The 18,612-nt window shown below is 36.9% G+C and overlaps 1 protein-coding gene across 3 annotated transcripts in view; it reads right to left on the reverse strand.

Annotated features, from left to right (window-relative positions):
* Positions 1 to 18,612, reverse strand: part of LOC145682387 (uncharacterized) — an 83,607-nt gene that overhangs the window by 17,991 nt on the left and 47,004 nt on the right. For all 3 annotated transcript variants that reach the window (XM_081753981.1, XM_081753983.1, XM_081753982.1), the window contains exons 4-7: positions 18,327 to 18,553; positions 12,142 to 12,278; positions 7,367 to 7,554; positions 3,191 to 3,315 (exon numbers count right to left, since the gene is read on the reverse strand). In XM_081753981.1, coding sequence (XP_081610107.1) covers positions 3,191 to 3,315; positions 7,367 to 7,554; positions 12,142 to 12,278; positions 18,327 to 18,553 — 677 coding nt within the window. The remainder of the gene's footprint in view (positions 1 to 3,190; positions 3,316 to 7,366; positions 7,555 to 12,141; positions 12,279 to 18,326; positions 18,554 to 18,612) is intronic.

Genomic DNA, 18,612 nt, shown 5'->3' on the forward strand with positions numbered 1-18,612 from the left:
TATAGCGTTTGGTTATCTACAAACTAATATCTTGTCTTTATTTGATGCCCCACTGATTATTCTTATAACTTTGTGTGTGTGTGTGTGTGGGGGGGGGGTAACATATTCTCATTTACTTATGTAGCTATTGTTGCCCCAAAACAATATTCCATAATGTATGGTACTTTGAAAAAAAGCAAAAATATGCTCATCTTATATGGTTGTTCAGTACTATATCTCTTAAATTTCGAAGTAAATTTATTGTTCTAGAGGGACCGCGATGGCTCAGTGATAGAGCGTTCACCTCTAGTGCATGGGGTTCTTGGTTCGATCTCAGGTTGCGTCAAGTGGACTTTGTGGTAGACAAACACCGCGTGCGTGGGTTTTCTCGGGGTTCTCCCGTTTCCTCTTATTCCACCATTTCATTCATTTCTCATCATCACCATCGCCTTTAGCCTAGCCAGCATAATCGGGGGACGTAAAACTCAAAGATTTCATTTCATTTTTTATTGTTCTCGAAAGTTTTACACATACATATTCTACATGTGCTTTCCATGTTAATTGCATATCCAGAATAAAGCCAAGGAATTTTGCATTCTTCAACACTTCCGGACATTCATTCAATGAACATATTTCTCTAGTAGTTTCCTCTTCGTTAAGAAGAAATTCGTTTGACATTTCTTAGTTTCTATAAAGGTCTCTTCATTCAATTTCATTAATTCTGTGGAATTATTGCTGATGTTTAGCATTGCATGAGGCGTTCCGGGTAGTAAGGACGAATTCAACGGGGGATAATTTAATATATATATATATACGCAAAATATTAATAATTATTTCAATAGTAATAATAATAATAACTAATTGACAGAGGAACATTTGTCGAGTTCGCCTCTATGAAGAATTTTAAACTTAATTTTTCCCAAAACAAACCTTTGTTGAATTCGTTCTTAGAACCCGGACGTCTCATTTATTCTTCTCAACTAACGTCCCGGGTTCGACTCCCGCTGGGAGAGCCTTCAAAATGTTGAACGTATTGTGGTAGTTCGGATTCCAACTTCAACTGTAGGTCCACGTTTCATATAGCCTCGTTGCTGGAAAGACACGTTAAATTTCAACGAACAAACGAACAAAATTTGACTTTTCTCCACTCCCTGTCTGATGAAGTAATTAATGAAAGTACTTACAGTGTATTAGTTTAAATAGCGTTGTGTAGTAATATTTTCATTATTTTTCGGTAAATATATTTAGATTTACATATCCGCTTCGAAATTCATTTGCTCCAATTATCTCTCTCTTACTACCTATACCCATACCTATCTAACTTGGTAAGGATTCACGGATATGACCTAGTTACTACGCATGAGGGAGATGGTAGTGATGACAACATTACACTCATAGAATATCCTGAACATGTTATACACGACTTTTAACAACATAAAATATTTATCTTCATAGTACATGCAAAAATTAAATGAGGAGCAGAGACAAGCGTCATGTATAACTTATTGCCCTTACAACAGAGTGCTAGGTGTGGGTTTTGTATGGCGAATGCGAGCATACCTAGATTTCCCCGCTCACCTGCAAGGTCGTCATTGAATCCGAAATAGAAATGACTCCTATCGATCAATACCACCGTCATCCATTCCCTCTTCCAACACCATTGAATACTTTCTCGGCAATGAACAGGCATCAAAAGTAATGGTACTACGAGACCTGTCTTTAAGAATCAATTGTTTAGTGTTTGTGCTCATACGGAGGGCTCGGTCCTGTCAGTAGAGCAAATGGAAGAATCCTTCTGTCTAGGAATTTCCTACTAGTTCGCGGGAGCAATAAAGGAGCACGTCAGCAGAAAGAAACCTTCTTGTCTCATTAGGTGCACAATCAGTGGTCCATTAATAGGTCACGACCCATGCAAGCTGTCATTTCTGTGAAAGTCATTGCGCGTATTACAGTCCTAGTATACGATTACTCACGAAGTCATTTATTGCACAATAATTGTTCTGGGATGTTAACATGACACAAGGGATTCGAACAGAAACTAATCGTCGTGTTTTGTGATGACCTTTACTCTCTACAGACACTACGAACACCCTGTCCTTTATGGTGGCCAGGACGCTGAGACCTTCAAAGTAAGATCAATCTTTCCCTTCAGTTACATAAACTCTGTACGGAGAGTTTCATTCGAATCGGACGGTGTGTCCGCGGTGTTAAATACGTTTCCACCAGTATATATAATTAGAACAAAAGAATCCAGAAACGGAAATGGAACATGAATTGCATACCGGAAACTATGAAAAACATGAATTGCACACCGGAAACTATGAAAAACATGAATTGCACACCGGAAACTATGAAAAACATGAATTGCACACCGGAAACTATGAAAAACATGAATTGCACATCGGAAACTATGAAAAACATGAATTGCACACCGGAAACTATGAAAAACATGAATTGCACACCGGAAACTATGAAAAACATGAATTGCACACCGGAAACTATGAAAAACATGAATTGCACACCGGAAACTATGAAAAACATGAATTGCACACCGGAAACTATGAAAAACATGAACTGCATATCGGAAACTATAGAAAACATAACCGTATACACTGAAAAAGCTACATTATAAAATCTTGCTAAACGCTTCATGAGCGAAAAAGGTTAACAGTCTCAGAATGCACTGGCGGTCGCTTGTCACGTAGACAGTTCAGAGCCATATGTCTCTTCTTTTATTTTACTTTCTACGGTTCTCCCCTTCCCTGTCTGATGAGGCATCTAGGGAAAGAGCTTATAATGTGCACTTTTTAAGTCCATGGGAGACTGCGTTCAGTTCATGTGTCGTATATACTCGTATGTATAAACACGTGGTTAGACAAAATAATTTCTAAGTGGTACAGACAATGACGAAACATTGTATGCAATATGCGTGTATGCTTTGATCGTTACTTTCGTATGCACCTTTAAGATTTTTTTTTCTTTTTTTGAGAAGTTCAAATTCGAAGATTTTCCCCTTCTTTTTCCAGATATGAAAATATCAATATGATTGTCTTTTCTGATCTTCACATAGCAAAACAAACAAACAAGAGCTTTTTTTTTATTCGTAAACATTAACTCGAAACCCATTTTTTTTTCTTTTTTCCTTGAGCAGTTATACCAAATCTTGATGTTGGCTAAGAATTGAAATCCAAAATGATAATTGTTTCCGTACCTTCATATGAGGATTTCTACAACCGTTGGCGTCCACTAGTAGCACTGTATCTTGAGGTCTATTTTCTGGATATTCGTGGTTTATTCGATGTATTCTGACGTCTGTCAAGCGAGAAAACTGCCATCCTGTAATGTTGAAAGTATTTACAATATTATAAGAACTAGCGATATTACATATTGGATTTTGTTATGCATTAATCTTGAGCAGTTATGTAACAAAGATTTGTAGTAGACAGTGTACGTCAAGTCTCGAAGTAAGACAATTGCACTTTCAAAAACATTTAATAATTACATTAAAATGCTCAACCTTGGCTAAATTACACAAGTCTAGACGTTTAGACGTTCACTTTTTCCTGGAGTGCTTACGATAGTTAAGCACCATTCGAACTCATGGAGCTTTCGTCAGTTACGGTTGCCAACTTTTGGTAAGCCTAAAGTGGGAGATACTTACCGAACATGTGCATACCCAAATTGGTACATGGAGGAATCCACTAAGAATAATAGAAAGAGATATATGTATTGATGAATGAAAATTTAAACCTCGTAGCGTTAGTTTGTTGGCAGTTACTTGAACATAAGTTATGAACCATTGAATCGGTACGAACAAAGAATAGCATCATTGGCGGTGATTTGTCTGATTCTAACATAAAAAAATTTAGCGATAGTACCAATCGATATCTCGATATGAAAAATTTGAGCGGTAGCGAAGGGCTATTTCGTTCGCCCATCTGTCTGTCAACAAGTATCACAGCAAAACTTAACCAGATACTGTAAGAGATATCTAGAAACGTTTTTCCCCAATTGATTCAGCGTTTTAAGAATATGTTCCATCTCTTCCATTAACCCTTTATTCAAACCGGAAGTGGAGAAATGAATCATTTTCCGGTTTGAACGTTGATCGTCTTAGAACGAAAACAGTAATATGTTCCTTCGAACTTTTTTTTGAATCGATTTAGCATCTTAATAAAACATTTTCTATACCCGTGCTATTCTACTAAAATCAGAACTGCTAAAAATTTACTTGTACTTTCGGTATTAGTATTGACCTCCACTGAGCAGAATCGGTAATAGATATCGAGAAGCTGGTTTTCGGAATCAATTCAGCGTCCAAAGAATAGGTTCCATGTTTTCCATTAAGTTTCTATTTAAACCGGAAGTGGTAAAAATAATGCATTTGCGATTTCACCCTTTATCGGCATATAACAAAAACGGCAACAGATAGAGAGAAACGGTTTTATTGCAATCCATTGAGCATCTTAAAAAAGAAGAAGAAGAAGATTCTACCGGTATTTTCTCTTGTATCTTTATGCTAAGACCGAAAGTGTAGAAATTTACTACTCAACAGGCTTCATCTCTCACTATCTCTCCATTGCTGCCGGAAGTTATAGATCTGTTATATAATATTTAGTCCTTTACTAGAGTAATTGAATGATATGCTTCATTACACGCTGGAAGCGTCTTGAGTGGTTTACGGTCTTTAATTATTACGGTCTTCTATTGAAGGATGTGTCACATTAAAATATTGTAAGTAGTGCATTTACAACTAATATTTAAAAGAAACTAACAGAAGTTAAAGCAAAACTTAAGAGAGAGATGGGATCGACAGAAAATATAAATGTCTACTTGGCAGACGGATTGTTTCTTATAGTAGCTTTCTAGGAGCAATGTTAGGTTTTTGTTTTGTAAATTTTACTCACACACATTGTTTATTTACAGACGAGACAAATGATTCTGCCTAGGTATATATTGGAACGAAGGGGTTGGTATCAAATATAGATGTAGAAGAAGAGAAAATAGAACAGGAGACTAGTTTTTGATACCTATACAGTGTTATTAGTGATGATATGAAGTGTGAACGTGAAATAAAAGCAAGGATAGGAATGGTGAAAGAAGGTTTCTTCCCAGTTGCGGACGCTGTCCTTATCTGTTAAAATCTTTCCCAGTTGCGGAGGCACAGGTGTTGCTTGGAATTTCCATGACTCGATTACAAAGCAACCAGAATTGTTAGTCCCAATTGCGGACGCGTGCGGGAAAAGAGGTAAGATCTATAGATAACAAGCAACAACGTTGCCACATTTTTCATTCAATTACATTTACTACCCTGCCCTCAGCAACGAGAAGGACTTTTTGTTGCAAGAATACAATTTGCTGAAAAGAGATAGATTCATTCAGGAGTGCAGCTAATAAGTTCTTATAGGGGCATGACTTTTTTAGGGGCCTTAGCCTTTTTACAATGTCGAAATAAAATTCTCCTCACAAATTTTTAGTGAAGAGAATTTTATTTCAAAAAATAAGATGGGAACCGCCCCCCCCACAAGGATTTCGTACCCTCTATGCAACTTCCCTTCACACTTAACCAGGCTTAGGACTGGCAGTGTCAATGTTAAAACTATTGGCACTGGCGTATTTACAAGTTGCAGAAGAATAGCCACTGTCGAATATTATGCCTATATGAGAATGAGCTTGCAGTTCTCCTTTGTCAGGTGGTGAATTATATACAATATTTACACAAACCACATACATACAGTATTCACACAAAGCTACTCAAGTCTCTGAACATATGCTATGCATCGCAAACACTTCTTGATGTTACCAGTATCCTGAAATTACACAAGAATTCTATGCATTCTTTTGTCTAATAGTATTGCCGATTTCTTTCTTCTTTTCCCGCCAATTTTTAAATTCAAACAATCGTACAGAAAGTCGCTGTGCTGAGCTTCATTCTTGAGAACTCGGACTAACTCTGAGAGATTTGAGTGTGCTTTGTTTGTAGTAGAACGCAGTCTGTTGTGCCAGCCTTTGAGTGTGTTGTTCGTCCTGTGCCTTGTGTTATGGCAGTTCCAAATCTCTGTAGTAAAAGTCGAGCTCTCCAACCACTGGACTACGAAATAATCATAAAATTGTTGCAATTTACTGTTGAATGGTGTGTCTTCTTGAATACACAGCCAACCATCAACGACTTTATCTATTGGCAAGTGTGCCAAAGCAGCACACATTCTAATGCACAACCTAACCTCATCATCATTTGTGTATTCTTGTATATACAAGCTCAGAACAGGAGGAATAAAAATGGAAGTGTTATTTTGGGCTAGCATCTACGAAAATTTCCCTCACTAAAAATTTGCTTGGATAAATGAAATTAAATAATGCACAAATCTGCAAAATAATTACAGGAATTCTGATGTAATTTACATGTATTTCATATGTAGTTAATGGATAAACTAGTGGTTAGCAGTATCTCTAACATTACATAGCTTTACAATTATAGATGAACGTATACTGACAGATTTGAATTCTTTATATCGAGGCAGGGTAGTAAATGTAATGAAATGAAAAATGTGGCAACGTTGCTGCTTGTTATCAATAGATCTTACCTCTTCTCCTGCACGCGTCTGCAATTGGGACTAACAAGTCTGGTTGCATCGTAATCGAGTCATGGAAATTCCAAACAACACCTGTGCGTCCGCAACTGGGAATGATTTTAACAGATAAGAGCAGCGTCCGCAACTGGCACGGATTCGTGAAAGAAACCTTTAGGAGAAACAAAATACTATTTTGTGGGATCTTGAATAAAGAGTTAAGAAAATGGCTTATAAAATGCTTCATGTGGAGTATTGTCTTGTATGGGTCAGAAACATGAACATTACGCGTAAATGATAAGAAATGACTGGAAGCTTTCGAAATGTGAGTGTAGAGAAGAATGGAGAGAATTAGGTGGGTCGAGCAGAAAACGAATGAGAGGGTGGGGAAAAAGAAGAATTTTAAATATTTTTAAAAACAGGAAGAGCATCTGGTTGAGTCATTGGCTAAGAGGGAACTGTATCATGATGGACGTTTTAGAGGGTATTGTGGCAGGAAAGAGAGGGAGGGGGCGAAGAAGATTACAATTAATAGACAATGAATTAATTAACCATTAATGGAAGACTACAATTAACAGAAAAATCGTACGTGAAGACGAAGAGGTAAGCGGAAGACCGTAAAGCATGGAAGCTTCTCAGTTGTGTGAAGTGACCTGCCAGTAATGGCAGAATACCAATGATAATGATGATATATTGAAAGTTCTAAGAAAGAATTTTAGAAATACTCGTGAAGTAAACTAATAAATATTACCAATTTTAACTTCTAATATATTATTCTTTTATTAATATAATAATACTAAATATAATAATATAATTACCATATCCATTGTGAACATTACTTCTAAGCTGTAAATCTTCTCCAATATGGACTATATCACCTGAGAAAATTCTTGAAGAATATTCGTTTGTACCAGCTTGTCTGCGAAAAAGTCCCAAATCGCTCTGCAGCTCTAATGATCCTCCTACGGCTAGCTGGGGATACAATTGACGCTGGTTCACGCTAGAACTACAAATACATATTTTCGTAAACATGTGGAGTAGATCGAGATCGGTGATCATCACTTTTCGTAAATGGAATTTAGAAATAACAAAACTGTTTAAAATCACAAAAAACAATTATGGATATTATGATAAAAAGGCCTTGTGTCCATCTTAAACACAAACTAAATACAACTTCCTTACAAGGCTTTCTATAATCTTTATTATAAATTAATTAAAAATGTTACAGTTTCGGAAGTATATCACATCCTTCTTCAGACTACTATTCCAACAACCCGAGAAAACGCACGTACACTGTGTTTGTCCATCACAAACCTCACTTGGTGCGAGCTAGAATCGAACCAGGGACCCCACGCATCAGAGGTGAGCGCTTTACCACTGAGCCATGGCAGCCTCCAGTAGCATGTCTGGTTCGGATACCGTATTAATATGTAAGTTAATCTCTCGTATAGCCTTGGAGGTGAAATGGGATGTTAAACTCCAAAGGACGGGACACTATTTCAATATGACACCGAATTGAACAATTCAGGGCTGTTTCCATATCCTTCAAAATTTCTTTCCTACCTCCTGCGCTTCCCTGCCTGATGAGTATTTTAGCGAAAGTGCTGATAATATGCCTTTTACAATGTTGTGGTAACAGCTAACGTTCGTGCGCTGAGACTGTCTTGTGTTAGTGCTGTATTAGTTGATCGTGAGCAGTATGGATTAGAGAATGAAATGATAGCCGATAGTCATTTAAAATAGGAACCTCAGTGGTTTTCAAATGGGGCAACTTGTGGGTATACGGTTAATTATAGCGAAAGAACTCAAAACTACAAGTATACAGTATTTCTTTTAGACACACTTCCGGCGGAGTTGGTCAACCGCCCCTTCCCACTCGATCTCTCAGCCCAGAGCTAACATAAATTAAATTGCAATTACATATGTCATTCTTGCGATCCTCTTCCAAATAATGTCTCAGTACAGCCCGTACATATTGATTTTGCCCTCCCGAAGAATATTTTCTGGGAAAAAGACTGCCATCGTATTACGTGCATTGAGAGTAGCAGTGCCCAAAGTAATGACGTCATTGAAAAAACTCATCAAAGAGAAGAATCACCAGAAAAGAGGAATAACAGGGTGTCTATCGGTCACGAAAGTCACGAATGTCACGAAAAAGTCACGAAATAAGAAAACGGTCATGAAAGTCACGAAATTTAGCTTTTGGGTCACGATTTTCTTAAACTGTACAAATGTAAGTACAGATTGGAAAATTTTGTTCTATAAAACATCAAAATTCACCACCAAAAATGTCTGTAGTCGGCTTTAGACGCTACCAAATCGCAAGCAAAGTACGTTTCTATCGCATGGATGAAAATTCGCCCTAGTTCTTACCCAAATTCGCTCTTGAAAATGTTAGGAAATTTTATGATTTGGTAAAGAAAAGGTCACGAAATTTCATTTTGGAATTTTAGTAGACACACTGAATAATGATGGAAGCAATACATAGTAAGAGGGATTGTCAACATTGAAGAGGATACCCGCAAAGAGCCATAGAGATAATTGGGCCCATTGACTAGAAATCAATCAGCACTGGAAGACCAGTTTGTATGATCACAGTCCGACGAGGGCTATAGAACCTCCATATAGGGGCACGGTGGCTCAGTGGTAGAGCGCCTACTTTTGGTGCGTGGGGTCCCAGGTTCGATCCCCGGCAAAGTAAGTTTGTTGTCGATCATCGTGTCCGTGGGTTTTCTCTAAATATTCCCGTTTCCTCCAATATTCCATCAATTCTTCCATCATCGTTCACTTGCCGTCATAATCGTGGGATATAAAACTGAAAGATTTCATTTCATTTCAGAACCTCAATATTCGCCGCTGGGTTGTAACGTCGGAACCTTTGATCACCACTGCCAATGAAAAATGATGTTAAGAATATAAAATATGCACCGCTGATGATTGGAAGTGCCCATCTCCCCAAAGAACTCAGGTGCAACCCCTGAATTTACATTCTTTCCCTTAAATATACTATTCTTCACCCCTAAAATTAATACTGTCCTCTAAATTTGAGTTGAGTTGAGTTGATTTTAGTTTAGCGTCCCTTTCAGCAACGAGGCTATATGAGACGTGGATCTACTGATTAACGTGGAATCCGAACCACATGAGCTCCCGCCGGGAATCGAACTCGGGTCTCCCACGCCAAAGACGCGTACGCTAACCGCTTAGCCACGAGGGAACTCTCCTCTAAATTTATCGTACTCCCCTTCTGATATTTATAATTCTGCTTTCGAATGTTCCTTTCATACCCACACTATTCTCCAATTGGATTGTACTGTTTTCAATAAAATAATGTTTCCCCAAATATTCTCATGCGAGCAACCTCCGTCGTGAAATCCATCTGTGGGTATCCGCGATTGGAAGAGAGTAATATGGCCCAATGATATACCTTGGTCCTTGTTTCCAACAACAGTTCGGGTTTATACATGGCGGACGCTCTAAGATATGTAAGCTCCGGACCAATTACTTCTTACCGTTAAATAGAGGAATTGCGCGACTCTGAGCTGATGCGGGTAGCAATTTCGTAGTATTAAAATAATCCTGTTATTACTGTGAAAGAATGAATTCATGCCAGTGATTATATGCACAATTTCGGTGACCAGATGTGTCCCTAACAACAATACACTTACCCAGATCAGTTCGAAAGTGGTTTGAGGAACATCAAAATGATATTCAGCATTTTCTCTGGCCTGCTCGATCTCCCTATTTGATCGGTATTGAACATACGAGCAGAAGTCAAAAAGTAGAGACTCGCAAATTCTCGCACTAGGGTTTGGTAACAATGCAAGTATCCAGTGCTGTATTAGTGTCGTATGCAACACTTCTATCCAACGTGTCAATCTTATTCCCGCCTTACTAGTTGGAGTGTAGCAGACCGTTAGACATGGTAACTCCATTGTCGATCTGCACCAAGAAGGAAATAAGGGCAGTGATTCGATTTTTGTTTGCGGAAGGTGTTAAATTTGCGGAAATTATTCGTCGAAGGCAAGCGCAGTATGGAGACAGATGTTCATTGCGAAGCAAGATCTACGAATAGATAGAGCGTTTCAAATAGGGAAGAACTTCTTTATGTGACGAGGAAAGATCGGGCAAGCCATCGACGTCAAGGACTGAGGACAATTTGAAAGTTATTGAGGGTAAGGTGATGGAAAACAGAAGAACCACAGTGGACCAAATCGCCAATACTTTACATATCAGTCATGGTTCAGCGTATTCTATCTTACAAGATAGGCTAAATTTTCGGAAGATATATATACACAAAGATTAAAAATAAGACTTCTAAAAGGAGGATAAATGGAATACAGCTTGATGAAATAAGTAACGCAACTGAATACTGCACTGCTTAGAGAATGATCTTCTATTCCCTGGATACGATTCATGAGTTCTCAATCTACGACGTATACAAGCCATATTAATGAGGTAAGTTGAATTTTGTTAAAATGTTTCCAGTATGTTTCCAGTAATTATATGTATATACGTATTTAATTACTCTTCTTATAAGTCTTAATAATACTTAAGCTCAAAATATTTACACTAGAACATGGGGGCTCGCGAAGGTAAGTGGAAGAGAGAAATATAATTAGAATCTAACACCTGAAAGTATTTTTAAATATTATTTTGAATTTTGTTCTGATAGCCATATTTTTATTTTTATACTTACAGTTAAGAACAGCTAAAAATAGATCTACCAAACATTTTCAACAACTGCAATCAATTTAAATGAAAGAGGTACGATATGAAACTAATGAGAACTGCATATTGGAATACCAGAAAAATACAAATACAACAAAACTTGCATATTCAAATTCAATTAAAATTGAAAGCTAATGAGATACCTGAGCATGGTGTGATTTCACTTGTGTGGCAATTTCCGGTTCAATCTTCGTGACGCACATTATCAAGTCATTTAAAATACTCAATAACTTTTTTAACAACTGTCCAAGTTTTTTTTTAAAACCAAAATTTGAAATCACTTTATTCTTTTATGATATGACCTAAAATTAAAAGAGTTATGAAGTTTAAAATTTTTAAAACGGGCTCCATTTTGAAACATTATGACGGATCGGATTCGATGTTTGTAATATGAATGAACTGATCAAATTTGGTTTTAATCCATTCGCTTTTAGAGAAGTTGCTGTATCCACTATGTATATACAAGAAATGAATTCTACTCTTATATAAATAGATGGATATTGTGAGATCTCCGCAATAGATACATTAAAAATCCCAGACAAGCTTATTACAAACCAGGAATTATAGGGGGATCGCTGGCAAGAGGGTGTGATAAAATGGGGGTCGTGATAGGAATTAGATTGAGAACCAGTGCACTACAATTAGACAATAAATATTTGAATCGATGTATGTAAAGTACCACGAGAGTCAACTTTCAACTCTGAATTAATAAATATTAACCAGAAATCTACTTAATTGGACAAGTGAAGGTAGTATCAACTTAAATAAATTACCATAAAGTAAATAACCTAAAAAGGGAACTAAAATACCAATAATTTATAAGCTGAAATGAAAAAAAAAAATAAATAAATAAATAAAAACTTACCTACTTAAAGATAGACTTAACGTTTTGACGTGAGAAGCTGTTCTGTCTTGTGGTTTACATTTAATGGTTAAAACCTCATCTTCAGGAAGCTTCAAATGTGCTAACAGTGGAAATCTTACTGTCAAACAGAACCAAATCTGAAACAGTGAATAAAAGCACAATCATATCTAGGGGAAGCATAAGCAAATCTGAAACAGTAAACGTAAATATAACCCATAAATGACCAGATAAGAAATAACGTGTATAAACATAAGAAAATCTAAAACAGTGAATACATACATACTCAAATTTGAAGTAATATAAACATAACGAAATTAAAACAGGAAATATAAATATAAATAAATCTGAACATTGTGATATATGAGGAGCAGTCAAATGAAACCGAACACACTCCACAAAATATATTCCTCACAAAAGTTGGAAACACTGCTGTTACTTGTCGAAACTGCCATCTTTTGGGAGGAGAAACGCATAGTGGCAACTCACAGGTTGCTCTATAAGTGAGCGTAGTGAAAAGTGTATTTGTCCAGCATTAGAAATAGATGTAAGCAAAGAAGAACAGAAAGTTGTGGCTCGTTTTTTGGCGACTGAGGGTGTTGGAACACCTGAAACTATCATCGCATGTCTGCTGTGTATGAGAATACTGCATGTCACTGATAAGATTCTGGGAAGGACGCACATCACTGCAAAACGATTCGCGCTCAGGACATGCCCATCGAGCCATTACGTCAGATGTGATTGCGCGGATTGATCGTCTTATCTGGGAAAACCGATGAATCACAGAGGAAAAAATTGGTGTTAAGGTCGGAATTAGCTTCATGCATGCCATTATCAAAGAACACCTGCAGTTCCGAAAAAAATAGGCGAAGTGGGTTCCGCATCAACTCATGGAGGGACCAAAAAATTGATAGAATGGTTGAAAAACACTCCAACATCCTCCATTCAGCCCAGATCTTTCCCCTTGTAATTTTCACATTTTTGGCAACCTGAAAAAAGACATTCGTGGACGTCGGTTTTAGTCGGACGAGAAAGTGCAAGAGTGGGTGAAATTGTGGAATTGACCGTCTCGTCCGTGGGTGAAATTGTGGTGTTAAGGTGGAATTGATCATCTCGTCTCCCAATAGGATAAATGTATTAACGCGTCTGGCAATTAATTTTGAATAAAAAACATTAAATTGGTACTTTCTCTCGTGTGCTCGGTTTTCATTTCACGGCCCCTCACACTTAAATCAAGCACCTTGACACTGTGAGCTCATTTCAAAGAGATGAATTTACTATGTATTCACACTGCCTTTCTTCTTCTTCTTCTTCTTCTTCTTCTTCTTCTTCTTATTATTATTATTATTATTATTATTATTATTATTATTATTATTATTATTATTATTATTATTATTATTATTATTATTATTGTGATCCGCAATATATACAGGGTGTTTCAAAACAACACCGACTACGTTTGGGAAGTGACTCCTGACATCAAGATAAGACAAAAAGTATAGACCAACCTGGGTGCACAAATGCTTCCTTTCCTAGTTATAGGCTGCCGAAAACCTGAAAAAAAAGTAACTTTAGGGACCCATAGCTTCAGAACTATGGGACTTACCATAGTCGGTTCAAGACTTCACTTACGAACTAGTATGTGCTCTATCCAAATATCCAACTTTCAGAATCCTGCGGTACTTCTGTAACAATTTTTATAGAGGTAGTTGGTGAGTACTTCAAGTTAAACCTCTGTAGCCAAACTACCTCTATAAAAATTGTTGTGCGAGTACCTTAGGATTCTGAAATATGTATTTTTGGATAGCGCATATATTAGTTCCTAAGTGAAGTCTTGACCCGACTACGGTAAGTCCAATAGTTTTGGAGCTATGGAGCTATGGAGCTATGGAACCATGAAAGTTCATTTTTTCATGTTTTCGACAGCCTATAACTCCGAAAGGACATATTTGTGCACCCAGGTTGGTCTATACTTTTCGTCTTATCTTTGTATCAGGAATCCCCTCCCAAACGTTGTCGGTGTTGTTTTGAAACACCTTGTATATATTGAAATGCCCGTTCTTCGCACTGGAAGAATAAGGATTACGGAAAATATCTGAAAGTGAAGAAACAAGTGAAATACGTAAATAGCGAATAGCGAATCCTCCGTTATTGCCCCTGTCAATATGAGTGAAATAAATAACGAAGATTCCCGGGCTAGAAAGCATTCCCTTTTTTGCCTTAACTTCGGTTTAAATTTCATCGTGAATACCACCAAGCAGCTTAGAGACCCTGAAAAATATGAATTCGACAATAATATCAATTCTTTTTGTTTAATTTTACGTCACCCCTTCGATTGATTAATTTTACATGCCTACACTTTTCGTTTCTTTTTAGAGCACTTTTTTTCTAAAAAAAAATATTATAAGTCATATGTTTATCAAGTTTCGTGAAAATTGATCCAGGCGTTCCAAATACAGTGTCTTTCAAAATGCATATCGGGATTTTAAGGCTTTTTAGTATTTATTACAATTAACTTACAATTATAAATAATACATGAAATGAAAGAGCAACTCAAACAGTTTTGTACGCATGCATGCGAATGCACTGTTTCCTTTGTCTGCCGTTAGAAAGCGCAAGTAGCAAAGATGGCAACTAGTGAGCAGAACGGCTTTTGTGTTTTACATTTTGCAAAGACTGAATCATTCTGTAGTTACAGTGGAAGGTGTTTTCGCATTAAGTTGAATTGCAATGCAGCAAGTGGTAATAATATCCGTAGATGGTATCATCAGTTTGTAAACACTGGCTGTCTGTGCAAAGGAAAGAGTACGGGGCGACCAAGAGTGATTGAAAAACGTGTTGAATGAGTGAAAGAGTCTTTCACGCATAGCCCAAGAAATCAATTCGGAAGGCTAGTTGTGAATTAGCAATTCCAGTGACGTCTGTGTGGAGAATTTTAAGGAGATTGAAGAATTTAAGAAAAAGGATTGAAGCAGTTGTCGCAACAATTACTCCAAACATACTGATCAAGGTTTGGGAAGAACTCGCCTATTGACTCGATGTGTGCTGTTTGACGAATGGTGCTCACATTGAACTCTTGTATCAAAAACTGTTTGAGTTCTCTTTCAGTTGATGTATTATTTATAACTGTACGCTAAATCTTATAAATACTACAAAGCATTCACACCCTGATATTCATTTTGAAACACCCTGTGTATATACTGATGCCCCCTTAAAATGGAAATTTTCAAAAACTGTGGAGGTTCTCTTATGTTAAATGAAGAACTTGTGTACAGGTTTCGTCTTCTTAATTTGACAAGATCGTGAGATACACAATCTTTCGTATAGATTTCGAGCTCCTTTTGCCTCCTTTAGAATACTTAGTGTTAGCTTACTGAAACTAACACGATAGAAACCTAACAAATACCATGCAGCATTCATGTACCTAAAATCATTGAAATTGGCAGCAGTCTATAAGGAGTTCGCAGACAAACATCGCTAGATTGGGTTTAGAGAACAAACATTGTTACAATCTATATATATATATATATTAGAGTGGTCCTTATTTTTCGACTTATGAGTTTTTTTTTTCTTACCTACCCTAAAATGGTTTCATGTCGGACCACGCATGAAAAAATTTACCTCAAATGAATCCCCCAAACAACCTCAAATTTTGAATATATTTAGAATATACAATATGAGTGATTAACAATATACAATATTGGCATGTGGGGTGGGAAGGAGACGACATGCATAAATAATCGAAAACATCCGATATGAATGTCCAAGTATTAGTTTCCGGGGTTGCTGCGATGAAAAGTACCACTCCTGATGACGCTTAAGACCAAGTTCAGCCGCATCGGCATGGAGGGTAGGAAATGACATGGAAATAATCATAAGTGTGCGCTCTCATGATTAAAGCAATATATTGCTTAAGTTAAACTATCAAGAGTTATGAATTTTTTTTTTATTTGAGTAACCCAGTGTAAAAATTATCTTATGTGTAACTTGAATTATGAAAGGATGATTTTTACGTATATATATATTGCAAATAGAATTTGAAGAGAAAATCAATAAGATGTTAGAAAACTTTGGGAAGGGCTGTCAAGAATAGGGGAAGAAAATAAATGAATTGCTGATTTCAGAAACGTCATAAGTCAAGAATGTCAATAATGCGGTAAGTCAATGGTTTGTGATATTTCTCAACTTAGGGACACTTGTTGCAGCTCGATATTGCACAAACTATTAGCGTCACTTCTGACATATCACAATCCAACGGTGTAGTTACCCTTCAACAATCAAAGCTGCATGTAAACTCATTTTCGGCATATGGCTGACTTATGACGTTTCTCAAATCAGATATTCAAATGTTAGAAAGACAAAAGCCATGGTGATTGGAATGAAGGGATCGGTGTCAAATATACTGTAGAAGAGGGGGACAAAATAGAACAAGTAACTAGTTTTCGATACCTGGACAATATTATTAGTGATTATATGAAGTGCGAATGTGAAATAAAAAAAGGAAAGAAGTCTTTGGGAGGAAGAAAACTATTTTGTGGGATTTTGAATAAAAAGTTGAGGAAAAGAATTATAAATTGTACTATATGAGTCAGAAACATGGACATTACACAAAAATGATGAAAAACAATTGGAAGCTTTCGAAATGTGGGTGTAGAGAAGAATGGAGAGAATTAGATGGGTCGACCGGAAAACGAGAGAGAGAAAGATAGAAATGGTGGGGGAAAAAAGAACAATTTTAGATAATATTAAGAAGAGGGAGAGAAACTGGTTGGGACATTGGCTAAGAAGGAGCTGTATCATGAGGAACGTGCTAGAGGGTATGGTGGCAGGAAAAAGAGGGAGGGGGCGAATGAGACTACAGTTAATGGACGATATCAAAAGAGAAAAATCATTGTGAAGACGTAGAGGTTAGCGGATGACCGTGGAGCATGGAGGCTTCTTTGTTGCGGCAAGTGACCTGCCATTACTGGCAGAATATCCATGATGTTGTTGATATATATTGCAAGTTACTTTTTGTTTGTTTGCTTTTAATTATAACTTAATTCGTACAGTGTGAATACATACCAAGTTCCTTTCTTCGTGTCTTGGAAATGAGTTTACTGTGTTAAGATATGCGATGTAATTGTATCAGAGTGTTCAGATTTAGTTATGTTTATCTTTACTATTTCACATTTGGTTTCTTATGTACTCACTGTTTTAGAATTTTTTATGTTTATGTTAACTGTTTTAAATTTCGTTATGTTTAATTTATAGGTTTAGTTATGAAAGCACAGTAAGATGATTTTTAAAAATAGGCGAGGTGGATTCAAGGAAAGCAACATAAAAAAATTGTGCTACAAGTTGATGAACCATTTTTTATTAGGACAGAAAGAAGCTAAATTGAATTTAGACATCGGTGCACTTGACAAAAATTGATTCATCATTGTCACCTTCATCATGACGTTTCGAAGGCAAGAATACTTACTTCATTTTGACAGATTACGTTTGTTTGTTCAAATTAGTAACACAACGAAAATACTAGGACACACTTATAGCATGTATGGCCTTGTCCCTGGTTAGCGTACGCGCCTTTGGCGTGGGAGACCCGGGTTCAATTCCCGGCTGGAGCTCATGTGGTTCGAATTCCACATTAATCAATAGGTTCACGTCTCATATAGCCTCGCTGCTGAAAAGGACGTTAAATTCGAAATTAATTCAACTCAACTAAATCTTTTATTCTTCCACTCTTTTCTGTCGTCTTGACTGTACTTTGAGAATGAAAGCAAAAGTGTAGCATGAAAATTTAAACTTTGGAGAGTATCAGAAAAATTAGTATTTACTGAATCTGATGTTTAGTACTAAATTTATTATCATTTACATCCATTCCCGGTGAAGATACTCAGTGGGAAGAGTGTAAAAGCCTTTACAGGTTAGCCACCCTGAATGAAGTATTTCCTGAGTTTTCCTCTTTCCACCAGGCAAATGTCGAGAGGGTACTTAACATAAAGGTCCCAGGCCGCTTCTTCCTTCTCCACTTCCCTGGGTAATATAATCGCCGAGGACATCATCCCTCATACGTAACGGGCTACAATGGCCGTAGATGTCGAAGCCGAGAAATATAATTTTCTAATTCCATTTAGCTGATTGTAATTCAGCTATGCGTAAACAATTGCTCAAATAGTAATTGGAAAGAAATATTAAACATGTACCTGTTCCTGGTGATCGCACTCTGTCACACCGCACTGCGCCATATTGTTGACTTCCACGACATATTTGGTGTAACCTTCCGAATGAGTGGGAATCATCTGACACGCTCCTAATAGCTGTGGACCTTGGAGAATCTCATTTTCAAAGACTGGTTTATTTACTGGTCTCTTCCTTGTAATGATTGTTGCTCTGAATAACTCAACGCTGCGAGATCTTATGCAATATATTCCTTTATAGTAATCGTAAGACAAAAAAACATATTATTTACTTGTAGAAGAAATAGGACAT

This window comes from Thermobia domestica, chromosome 3, assembly GCF_964235325.1.
Source record: "Thermobia domestica chromosome 3, izTheDome1.hap1.1, whole genome shotgun sequence".
Classification (NCBI taxonomy): Eukaryota; Metazoa; Arthropoda; class Insecta; order Zygentoma; family Lepismatidae; genus Thermobia; species Thermobia domestica.